Raw genomic sequence first — 12,343 nt, 5'->3', positions numbered from 1 at the left:
GACACCATAAGCCTTTAATGACAGATTCGACCTTAATTTGGATTTTCGGACGAATGCAATTTTTAACGAAAAATTAAATAAATAAAAACGAATTTCGGGAGTAACTAAATAAATTTATTTTTCGGACGAAAACGAAATTCCGAAACGAAATATTTCAGTGTGCACATGTCTAGTTATCGGAATCCGGGAGCCCCCTTTAATAAGGGGGCCCCCAGATCCTAGCCCCCCCACCCTATGTGAATGAGTATGGGGTACATCGTACCCCTACCCATTCACCTAGGAAAAAAGTGTCAATAAAAAATAACACACTAGACAGGTTTTTAAAGTAATTTATTAGGCAGCTTCTTCCGACTTTGGGGGTCTCTTCCTCCTTCTATGCGCTCTCCCGCCTCTTCTCCGCGCTCTTCTCCTGCTCTCCGGTTCTTCTACAGGGCTCCTCTGCTATCTTCTGCTCTTTTGCCCGCTCTTTTGCTAGCGGTGGCCCGGTGTTCTCCCTCTTCTCTTCTTCCGATGTTGACACAACGCTCTCTCCCGCTGTTATGCGGTGTGCGCGCTGTGCCTTGACTTATATAGGCATGAGGCGTAGCCACTGGGTGATGTCAACCGGTGATTCCACCCCTTATGACGTCACCGCCCGAGGCATGATGGAACTGTAATGTCATGACCCCACCCCATCCCTATATAAGTCGTTGCGGAACGCGCACACGGCATTACAGCGGGAGAGAGCGTCATGTCAACATCGGGAAGAAGAGAACAGGGAAGAAGACGACGGAGAAGACCGGACCACCGCTAGCAAAAGAGCGGGCAAAAGAGCAAAAGATAGCGGAGGAGCCCAGCAGAAAATACCGGAGAGCAGGAGAAGAACCGGAGAACGCGAATAAGAGGCCGGAGAGCGCTGAGAAGAAGGAAGAGACCATGGAGAAGAAGAAAGAGACCCCCGAAGACGGAAGAAGACCCCCGGAGCTGTCTAATAAATTACTTTAAAAACCTGTCTAGTGTGTTTTTTTATGGACACTTTTATTTCCTGGGTGAATGGGTAGGGGTACGATGTACCCCATATTCATTCACATAGGGTGGGGCGCCGGGATCTGGGGTCCCCCTTATTAAAGGGGGCTTCCAGATTCCGATAAGCCTCCCCCCCCGCAGACCCCGACAACCAACGGCCAGGGTTGGCAGGAAGAGGCCCTTGTCCTCATCAACATGGGGACAAGGTGCTTTGGGGTGCCAAAGCACCCACCATGTTGAGGGCATGCGGCCTAGTGCTGTTCAGGAGGGGGGGGGGCGCTCGAGCACAAGTCGCATGCCAAAGTCGGATCATGCGAGAAGACGATCCGACTTTGATCCAATTTCAATGATAGTCAGTGGGCTGACGTAGGATCAAAGTCGGACCAAAGTAGTACAGGGAGCATTTTCAAAGTCGAACCGACTTGTGTCGGACCAGTTAGGACGGCTCCCATACACCTCCCACACACCTGTGCAATAATCATGCTGTCTAATCAGCATCTTTATATGCCACACCTGTGAGGTGGATGGGTTATCTCGGCAAAGGAGAAGTGCTCACTAACACAGATTTAGACAGACCTGTGTCTAAATGAGAGAAATTAGACTTTTGTGTACATATAGAAAAAGTTGTAGATCTTTGAGTTCAGCTCATGATAAATAGGGGAAAACACAAAAGTGTTGCGTTTATAATTTTGCTCAGTGTACATATGACAGAACATGCTATGGAGGTTATTTTTAGCTAATATTTGATACCACCCTCTGCTGGACACCACCAATATGCTCTGCACTGCTGCTCACATTTTACATGCTATTCATAAAATGCAGGCTGTAGTGTGGAGCCTGTGGTGTGTCACAAAGTTCTTTCTACTTAAAGCTGCAGAAAGTATTTGTGACTGCAGAAGAGCAATCACATGACTGTGACAGCTCACATGACTGGACTTTAGTCCTGTTGTTTTACCTGTAGAGCCCATGTTGCTGTGCTGTATAAATGTACATTTTTGTGTATTTTATTTTAAGCAGAGGTATGACTGCGATAAGGCCATACTATTGCGTTATAAGGTTAAAGTATATAGGGGCCCTGTGTGTCTTTTGACAGAGGGGAATCATACATGCAAGGTCAATTACTTTTTTTGCCTATTCTTAGACCCCTTTCACACCGAGCCGCCTATAGCATCGGTGGTAAAACGCCGCTATTTTTAGCAGCGTTTTACCGTCGGATTTGCGGCGCATTTCGGCCGCTAGCGGGGCGCTTTTACCCCCCGCTAGGGGCCGAGAAAGGGTTAAAACCGCCCGCAATGTGCCGCAATAGCAGCATTTTGCCGGCGGTATCCCAGCGCTGCCCCATTGATTTCAATGGGGAGCAGCGGTGGAGGAGCGGTAAACACACCGCTCCTTCACCGCTCCAAAGAAGCTGCTGGCAGGACTTTTCCTGGCGTCCTGTCAGCGCACCGCTCCGGTGTGAAAGCCCTCGGGCTTTCACACTGGAAATAATGGAGCAGCTGTTTGAGGGCAAATTGCAGGCGCTATTTTTAACGCTATAGCGCCTGCAAAACGCCCTCGTGAAAGGGGTCTTAAAGTGGTAGTAAACTCAGTTTTACCACTTGTACCTACAAGTAAGCCTATAATAAGCCTATAACTTGCACTGTTTAGGAGATATTTCAAGTGCATGCAGCCGGTGACATCTGGCATACCATGCCGGACCTTCAGAGCCCGAGCCGTAAACGATGGCTCCTGCACGCATGTGCGGGAGTGATGTCACTCATGCCCTGGGCACGCATGTAGCCGGAGGACGTGAACCCGGAAGGAAGACCAGGTGAAGATGGAAGCCCTCTCAACAGTGAAATCGCAGCGCTGGGGGGGCTTTGTTTTAAGGTAAGTCTTACATAATGTGCCAGTATGTGATGTATACTAGCACATTATGACATTGCCTCGCAGGGGATTTTTTTTCCCCCTTTAACCGCGGTTTACTACCACTTTAAAGAGGAACTAAAGTCCTATTTAAAAAAACATTGATAACAGGCAACTTTTTATTGCAGAGGAGACTTTCTATATCCCTTCTGCAGATGACCTTCCCTTCTGTGCATATTTAAAGACTATGGCAAAAACCCTGGGCACTGGCAGAAGATTCTATTTCTGCTTTAATGACAAAATGTAGGAATAGGTCCCATTACACAGAGATTTCCCAGCAAGTTTAGCCTAGTCCTTGCCAGAGTGTCGCTTTTTCATTTGGCCAAATACCTGCACTGAGATAAAATAGCAGTGACACAGTACATCACTGATAAGTAGCCACTATATGTAAAAAGGCTTCCCCAATGTACATATATTTTTTAAACTATATACAAAAACAGCATGTGTTGGGTTAAAGCAGCTCTTTCCTTTTGCACCGAAAACTGGATCTGGCTATTTTTTCGCAACACGGCACACAATGCTCAGTATAACATTATAATGCATTGCAGGTCTGTTGCCTTGGCATTGAAGTGTCATTCAGAATGACATACTAACACACACATGCTGCATTGCAACACAAAGGTGTAAAGCCGGCCGCACTTATATATGATCTAACTGAAACTGATTCACATTCACTATATATATATATATATATATATATATACATATATATATATAAAGATTACAGTTTTTATTTAAATCTTATGACCATTGATTAATCTGTGTTCTGAAAGCTAAAAGTCAATGATGGTAAGTAATGTAATTTATGCTAATAACTTACAAATCTTGAGGAGTTGTCATTTCTCAAAGTCTTAGCATTACCAAATGCCTCCAGGGCAGGGTTAGCCTGGATAATCTGATCCTCCAGAGTCCCCTATAAATTAGGTGGAAGAAAAATTAGATTTTTCACACAAGGTTTTCTCTGAAAATATATGGCAAACATTGGCAATAATAGGAAAACAATAAGTAATTACAACACATTAGAAGAGCTTTATTATGTAGAATGGCTAAGGCTAATTTACTGCCAATTTACTGCCAAATCTCTTTTCGAGCATGACGGTTATAGATCAGTTTATCCCATCAAGGTTTCTGTACTGTGCTTTTCACAGTGAAGGCCAGTGTTTTAACCTCTTCAATAGAGAAAAGGAAATCATCAGTAACAGATAACAGAGATTTTCAAACACGTTGAAAAATCTAAAGTGTTTGGAAAATTGAAAGTGTTTAGGCTTTTACCATTACAAAAGACCACATATACTGTAAGTTCAGTATACCCATATATGTTTAATTATGTTTTGTGTTATGCCCCAATAATATATTGTATTAAGACTATATTTCAAAGTAATTTTAAACATCTGAAATGAAAAATGGATATACAACACCTTTATAGTGTGCACTAGCCTCAATTCAAAGCACCACATGTGATTTTGGCCTCCTCTCGTTTCCCTCTGCTATCTTCATTAGTCACTTATGACAGGTTATCCTGACATCACAGAATTTGAGGAGAAGGCCCACCTCCTTAGCACACAGATGATTGACAGCCTCAACTGTTTCCTTATGAGACTGAGTAGGGACTGTGTCTTTTCTTTCTCTCTACTCAGGTCTCAGATTACACTCAGCTCCCTGCTGTTTGCTGTGCAGTGTCAGACATCAACCCCCCCCCCCCCCCCACACACACACACACACCTTTTAGAGCTAAGAAATAGTCTATGATTTGTGTGTTTCAGAAGGCTGTAGAGAAGAGAGGGCTGCAGATAAAAAAGGTAGAACTCATGTAGGAGGATATGTTTTTCTCTGTATAACACCTGAAGCTAGTCACTTCAGTGGGTTTATGTAAGGGTTTAAGCTGGAGTGCCCCTAATAAAAATGTAATGTTGCACCAATGTTATAGTTAGCCTGATCTTAAAGTCATTTTTTAAACCTTCCATCTATTAAAACTTCTGCCCTTGTTGTTTTAACTTTGGATAGTAAAACATTTTTTTTTTTGCCAGTAAATACCTTATACAGCCCACTTCCTGTTTCTTGTCTGGTAAAAAGCCTAGGCTTATGACATCATTCACAGCTCTCTCTCTCACTCTCAACTGAGAGTTTGCCAGGAAGAGTGTGGGGGAGGAGTCATAAGAGGGCCAATGAGAGCTGCAGGGCTGCAGAGCTGCAGAGCTGGAGGTGTGCCTCTATGTGTCTGTGTAAATCCAGGAAGTGAACAGGCAGCAGCTTCAGCTGCCCACAGTTTAAATGGTTGCAGCCAGACTCAGTGGAGGGAGATTTCTGCAGCATATTTGGCAAGTACAGAAACACAGTACATATAAAAAAAAAATATGCAAAGTGGTTGAAGGGAAGCTTCAGAATGGCAAAGATGTTTTTATTACAAATTATGTGAGTAGACTGCAGTTCCACTTTAACTGCTTGCCATCACCCACTGTAAAATGACGGCGGAGTGTTGCGGCTCTCGTTCAGGGACGACGTCATATGATGGCGTCCCAGAACGGCCACCCTTGCGCGCCCGTGGGGGTGCGCAGCGCGGCAATTGCGGCCGCACAGTGTTGCGGCGCGACCTCGATGTGTGTAAAGAGCCACGTCCGCGGCTCTTTAACCATGTGATTGGCTGTGGCCAATCACAGCGGGTCACATATAAACACGGAGATACCGGTAATCGGCTCTCCTCGCCTTACACTGACAGAGTGTGAGGAGAGGAGAGCCGATCAGCGGCATCTCCTCACAAGGGGACATCTAGGAATGTAATCAGGGTACCGATCATCAGTGCCCTGATTACAATAAAGAAAAGAAAGTGTCACAAATAAGTGACCACCATTGCCCACCAATCCCAGCATACAGTGCCCACCAGTGGCAGCAATCAGTGCCCCCCACTGCCCACAAGTGCCACCAATCAGTGCCCATTAGCCATGCCAGTCAGTGCTGGCAATCAGTGCCGTCTATCAGTGCTGCCCATCACTGCTGTCAATCAATGCCCATCAGTGTCGCCCATCAGTGCCACCCATCAATGCCCATCAGTGCCCATCTGTACCGCCTATCCGTGCCGCCTATCCATGCCCATCAGTGCCGCCTATCAATGCCCACCAGTGCCGCCTATCAGTGCCCGCCAGTGCCGCCTATCAGTGCCCAGTGCCACCTAACAGTGCCCATCACTGCCGCCTATCAGTGGTCATCAGTGCCACATATCAGTGCCACCTATCAGTGCCCATAAAGATGGCATATTAGTGCCTCCCCATAAGTGCCGCCTCATCAGTGCCCATAAGTGCCACCTCATCAATGCCCACCAGTTCAGCCTATCAGTGCCCATCAGTGCCGCCTCATCAGCGCACATCAATGAAGGCGAAAAATGACTTAGTTACAAAATTTACTGACAGAAAAAAAGTAAAAAAACATTTTTTTTCAAAATTTTTGGTCTTTTGTTTTTTTTTTTGTAAAAAATAAAAAAACCAGCAGTGATTAAATACCACCAAAAGAAAGCTCTATTTGTGTGAAAAAAATGATAAAAAATTTGGTTGGAGATGTTGCGGCTAGCTGGGGTGGATCAGGGAGATTCAGAGATAAGGCTGATGGTCCTTTACTTCGTCTCTAGGAACATGGAGCAGGGTGCGTTGGTGTCCGCCATAGAGAAGAAGCTAGCGGGCATAGCGTTTTTCTTTAAGTTGCAGGGCTGGGTGGATTTTACAAAAGATTTTTGGGTTCGACAGGCAGTAAAAGGATATCGGAAGTCACATAAACGCACAGATGCTAGGTGGCCTGTGTCCTTTGCTAATTTACAGGCCATTTTTGTGCGGCTGGGATCATTATGTTCATCTAGCTACGAAGTTGCCTTATTCTGCTTTTTCACTGGCCTTTTTTGGGGCATTTCAGATTAGCGAGCTGGTCAGTCCGTCTAGGAAGGTTCAGGAGGGTATTTGGGTACAGGATGTGATTTGTAGTAGGGACAGGTTGCGCGTATTGCTGCGCAGGTCCAAGATGGACCAGGAGAGCAAGGGCGCATGGGTGCAACTGTTTCCCTTGCCAGGTTCCCCGGTGTGTCCGGTGAGGGTGGTAAGGGAGTTTTTAGAGGTTCGCCCGGTCGTGGGGGGGGGGTGCATTTCTGTTGCATTGGGTTGGGTCTCCGTTGTCCAAGTTTCAGTTAATAGCCATTTTCCAGAAGGGTCTATGGGCGGCGGGTTTGCCGCACACTCCTTCCGTATCGGGGCGGCCACAGAGGCCGCTCGGTATGGATTGGATGAAGTGGCTGTTAAGGGTTACTTTATATGCCTTGACAGGCCACCGGACATTCTGGTACTCCATGATGGTGGGAACGATCTGGGGGTTCGTTCCAGTAGGGAGCTTATTAGGGAGGTTAAATTCAATTTCCTGCGGCTCCGTACAGCCTTCCCAGATATGCTGGTCTTGTGGTCCGACATGGTGGGTTGGACGACTTGGCGCATGGCACAGTCGGTAGCTAGAATTAACAAAACTCGGATAAAAGTCAATAAAGTGGTGGGTCGATTTTTTATTCGAAATGGGGGCATGGTCATTTAGAATTGGAATCGGATACCAGGCTGTACCTAAGGGGGAATGGGGTCCATTTATCTGTGGTGGGTATTGATTTGTGGTCCTTGGGGTTACAGGATGGAATTCAACGTGCATTGGGGATGTGGAGGGGCCCTCAAGGGTAAGGTGTCACTCTGGTGGGTGGTTTTGGTGGTTGGTCTTTTGGCGGTGGAAGAAAATACGGTAGAGATGGAAGTGTGGGGGACTCATTGGTGATATGTGCCCCTCTGGTGTATTCCAGTTAACTAAGGTTAGCTGGAATATGGTAATGGTTGCACTGCGGGAGTGGTGTTGTCTCCGAGCTGGTGTGTCACGGATGGAGGCTTATAATGGTAAAAGGTCCTACAGTGTTACAAGAGGAACAATTTTGAATTCTGGGTGCCGTCAAAGACCAACAGGCTGAGGACTGTTAAGCCGCGTACACACGAGTGGAATGTTTGACAGAAAAAGTCAGACGGAAGCTTTTCATCGTATATTCCGATCGTGTGTATGCCTCATTGGACTTTTTGTTCAAAAACTCTGATGGACCTAGAAATAGAACATGTTCTAAATATTTCCGACGGAACCAATTCCTATAAGGAAAACTGCTCGTCTGTATGCTGTTCCGACGGACCAAAAACGACGCATGCTCTGAAGCAAGTACGAGACGGAAGCTATTGGCTACTGGCTATTGAACTTCCTTTTTCTAGTCCTGTCGTACGTGCTGTACGTCACCGCGTTCTAGATGGTCGGACTTTGGTTGGACTTTGGTTTGATCGTGTGTAGGCAAGACCGCTTGAATGGAATTCCATCGGAGTTCCGTCTGAGAAACCTTCAGAGTTTATTCCGACGGCAAAACCGGTCGTGTGTACGCGGCATTAGTGTTTCAGATGTTTTTGTTAATAAAAAAGGCTGCTATGGCCATTTGTACTCCAGTTCATGTGTGGTCGGAATTTAGGTAATATCAACGGGTAGGGTGAGTACTTATGGTCGGACAGACACCAAAGAAGGTAGGACATCTGATCTACACTGGTCATGTACCCTAGCCCTCTCTCTTAGGGCTTACTGAGCCAAATAAAACCATGAGGGGATTTATCAAAACTGGAGCAGACAGAATCTGGAGCAGCTGTGTGTGGGAACCAATCAACATGTTCAGATAGGGCTTATTTACACTAGAAACTGCACATCAACTGCATGCTTTTTCCTTGCACAGATACATGCATTTGATGTGCATTTTACATGCAGTTGGTGCGCATTTACATGCAGTTGACACCCATTTTTCTATCTGCATTTGTCCTGTGAGGACTCTTCCTTCTTTTTTTTTTCCCTGGACTTCTTTGTGCACTGTGATGCGTTGCAGTGCATTTGCATGTGTTTTTGCACATTTGTGGTGTGGTAAAATTCAGCATGCTCTACTTTTTTTTACTGCACTGCACTGCAATAATGTGAACAATGCCCATAGGATTACCTTGATTTTGGACTGTTTATCTATGCAATTAGAGTGCAGTCCAAAATGCATCTAACTGCATCCCACAGCGTTAGGTGTTAAAGGGCCCTTAAAGGAGTTGTAAAGGCAGAAGGTTTTTTATATTAATGCATACTATACATTATGATAAAAAATCTTCTATGTGTAGCAGCACCCCCCAATTTCCTACCTGAGCTCCTTCTCTCTCCAGTGATGTCCACGATCGCCTCGGCCATCCAGTCCACTCTCCCTGATTGGCTGAGACAGAGCAGTGGGGTCATTGGCTCCAGCGGCTGTCAATCAAAGCCAGTCAGCCAATCAGGGGAGAGACAGGGTGGGGCCAGGTCAGGGCTCCATGTCTGAATGGATACACGGAGCTCTGACTCGGCTTGGGTGCCCCCTGTAGCAAGCTGCTGGCTGAGGGGCATGCAAAGGACAGAGAAGGTAACTATAACATGTTTGTTATTTTAAAAAAAAAATGAGCCTTTACAATTACTTTAAGCTTTGAACACGAGACAGAAGCTGAATGGTTCCCATGCACAAATGTTCCAGGGCTAAGAAGGTGCTACAATTCCATTCCCACTAAAATGCTGCAGCAATATAGAGCAACTAGGACAATAAAAAAGATCATTATATATTTATTTACATAATGATTCCAATGTACTCTCAAATTTTGACAGCCAGCATAGACTTGTTTAGATGAATGAATCTTATTGAATACCCTGTTTTTAAATATTAGCATTTGTATGTAAATGAAGTCAAGTTTGCATAGAAAATGACTGAACATGGCTGTGTGCATTTACCGACAGAAAATCTGAAACCCGATTCAAACAGTGGCGGTGGCAGATAGAAGCTTGGGGGGGGGGACTGAAGCACACCCATAAATTCTTTAAGCACCCTCAAAATTCACATACCCATTCTTATGTGTCACAGTGTTTTTTTTTTATTTTATTGTACTTGCAAATCCAGTACTGATGCCAGGAAGCTGGGGCTCTTTTTTTTTCTGTGGAGGGAGACAGTGGCTCTGGCCGCAAAAGTCGATGACATTTAGTGAGTCCTGGCAGGCTGGTATTAGAGGTGGATTGATATACAGACTCTCTGCTGCCTCCTCAGCTAATAGAAAAGCTCTGAACCCACCCCATCCCCTGCCCGCCTGATTTGAGTTCTAAGATGCAACAGAGGACATGTCGGCAGCTGGATGGGAGGGGAAGAGAGAGGAAAGGAAAGGGGAGAACAGGAGAGGAGAGAACACAGAACAGAGAACAGTACAGAACAGCCTGCTACAGGGGAAGGAATACAAGAGGCAAAGAGATTATTCAGCCCCTGGCTGCAGTAATCCACAGTGAGTTTGTTTCCCTACACTTGGCCTAAAGAGAGAGAGCAACAGCTTCTGCCAGCATGAAAAAGAACATTCTCGTTTTTACAGTGTAGAATAATGGAGGTTAGCAGAGCAGCTCCAGAGAACAAGAATACAGGCTGTATTCTGACACCAGCAAGGCTTTTGGTAAAGATCCTCTGTGGGACAGACAGAACACAGACATCCTGCATTCCTTTCTGCTAGCACAAATTATGGCTCTTACAGAGACTCTGACAGGGAGAAAAAAATGCCGGGATGTCTGTGTGTTCTGTCCATCCATCCATCCATCCATCCATCCATCCATCCATCCGCTTGCCTTATCTTTGACATAAACATTGCTGGTTTCACAATACAAGATGAATAGATTGACAAAAATGATTTTGTCTTAAGTTTTTCTGCTAACGCTGTTTCCCACTCTTTAGAAACAAGCCAGAACTTTTGCACACTAACTGCCTGAGCCCATTTAGTGTAATTGTAGCTGAATTTCCTCAGCCCGGGCAGCCCAGGTGCAATGAACAGCCTGTCATTGACTTGAATAATTGTATGCTGCTGTATTCTTTTATATAGTGGTGCAATCCTAAACATGAGTACAGCAGCATACAGTCCTGCATTTCAATGACAAGCTGTACACTGGGCTGCTCGGACAGAGGAAATTCAACTGCAATTACGCAGAATGGGCTCAGCCACCTGTGTGCAAGAGCCCTGAATCTCAATAAAAGTACCATAAAGTGAATTTTCCCTCTGTACTATTTCTCCCTCCTCATGCCATGCAATCTATTCAAGAGAATCAGCTAATTCTATCCTCTAGCCAAACAATCCTGAACGCTGCACCCTGTATGCAGCATCCTCCTGAACTCTGCACTCTGTACATATTACACACATAAAGCCTGCACTCTGTACATAACATCCTCTTGAACCCTGCACTCTATATGTAGCATCCTCCTGAACCCTGCACCCTGTATGTAGCATCCTCGTAAAGCCATGCATCGTGTATGTAGCATCCTCCTGAACCGTGCACTCTGTACATAGTACACTCCTGAACCCTGCACTCTGTATGTGGCATCCTCCTGAACCTGTACTCTGTACGTAGCATCCTCCTGAACCCTGCACTCTGTAGGTAGCATCCTCCTGAACCCTGCACTCTGTACGTAGCATCCTTTTGAACCCTGCACTCTGTACGTAGCATCCTTTTGAACCCTGCACTCTGTACGTAGCATCCTCCTGAAAGCTGCACTCTGTACGTAGCATTCTCCTGAACCCTGCACTCTGTACGTAGCATCCTCTTGAATCTTGCACTCTGCCCATAGTATCCTCCAGAACCTCGCACTCTGGTTACCAGTATGCAGAAGGCATACCAAATCAAATAAAACAATCACCATGCAACTAAAAAAAATCTCAAATGCAATAGTTACAGACTTGTTAGCTGGTTCCCTTATCCAATGTGAATCAATAAAAAAGCAAAAAATGCAGCGCCGACCTACACTTCATCTATAAAATTGTACAAATGGACTTATAAGTGCAATGGTAAAAACTATATAGGACTATCCAGTGCAAATCAACCAATGTATTGTAATATAGTAGTGAAGGTGTTATTTTAAGAAATTGCAGAGCTGCAATATGCAAATGGTGAAAACCCCTACGTACAATAACAATAGCAGAGAAGCATCAATTTTACATTTTATTATGATTATATATGGGGGGTTTCACCACTATTTGCACATTGCAGCTCTGCAAAATTTCTTACCTTTTGCAGAGAGGTTGACACCATCACTACTATGCTCTAATACACTGGTTGATTTGCATCTCTGCTAATATTATTGTAAGGCAAGGAGAGGAGTGCCTCTGAGTATGTATCAAAAATATTTTAATATAAAAACAATATACACTCACATGGAAGATAGTAGAGTTGAGTGCATCTCTGGGCTGAGCAGTTGGGACTACAAGTCACAGAGAGTCCGCTTCTTGCTGGTAAAGTGCAGCACATCAGGTCCCGGGAAGGATAAAGACGGTGAGTCGTCTGAGCCTGGGAAAACAGCCCTTATCCTTCCTGGGACCTGATG

The 12,343-nt window shown here is 45.2% G+C and overlaps 1 protein-coding gene across 1 annotated transcript in view; it reads right to left on the bottom strand.

The window, feature by feature from the left end:
- LOC141145766 (myosin-7) overlaps positions 1–12,343 on the bottom strand; it is a 78,963-nt gene that overhangs the window by 53,519 nt on the left and 13,101 nt on the right. Inside the window, exon 7 of the mRNA XM_073632647.1 lies at positions 3,731–3,823. Coding sequence (XP_073488748.1) covers positions 3,731–3,823 — 93 coding nt within the window. The remainder of the gene's footprint in view (positions 1–3,730; positions 3,824–12,343) is intronic.

Source organism: Aquarana catesbeiana, linkage group LG01 (assembly GCF_042186555.1).
Source record: "Aquarana catesbeiana isolate 2022-GZ linkage group LG01, ASM4218655v1, whole genome shotgun sequence".
NCBI lineage: Eukaryota > Metazoa > Chordata > Amphibia > Anura > Ranidae > Aquarana > Aquarana catesbeiana.
The sequence above is the reverse complement of the archived record's forward strand: the minus strand, read 5'-3'. Positions and strand labels throughout refer to the sequence as shown.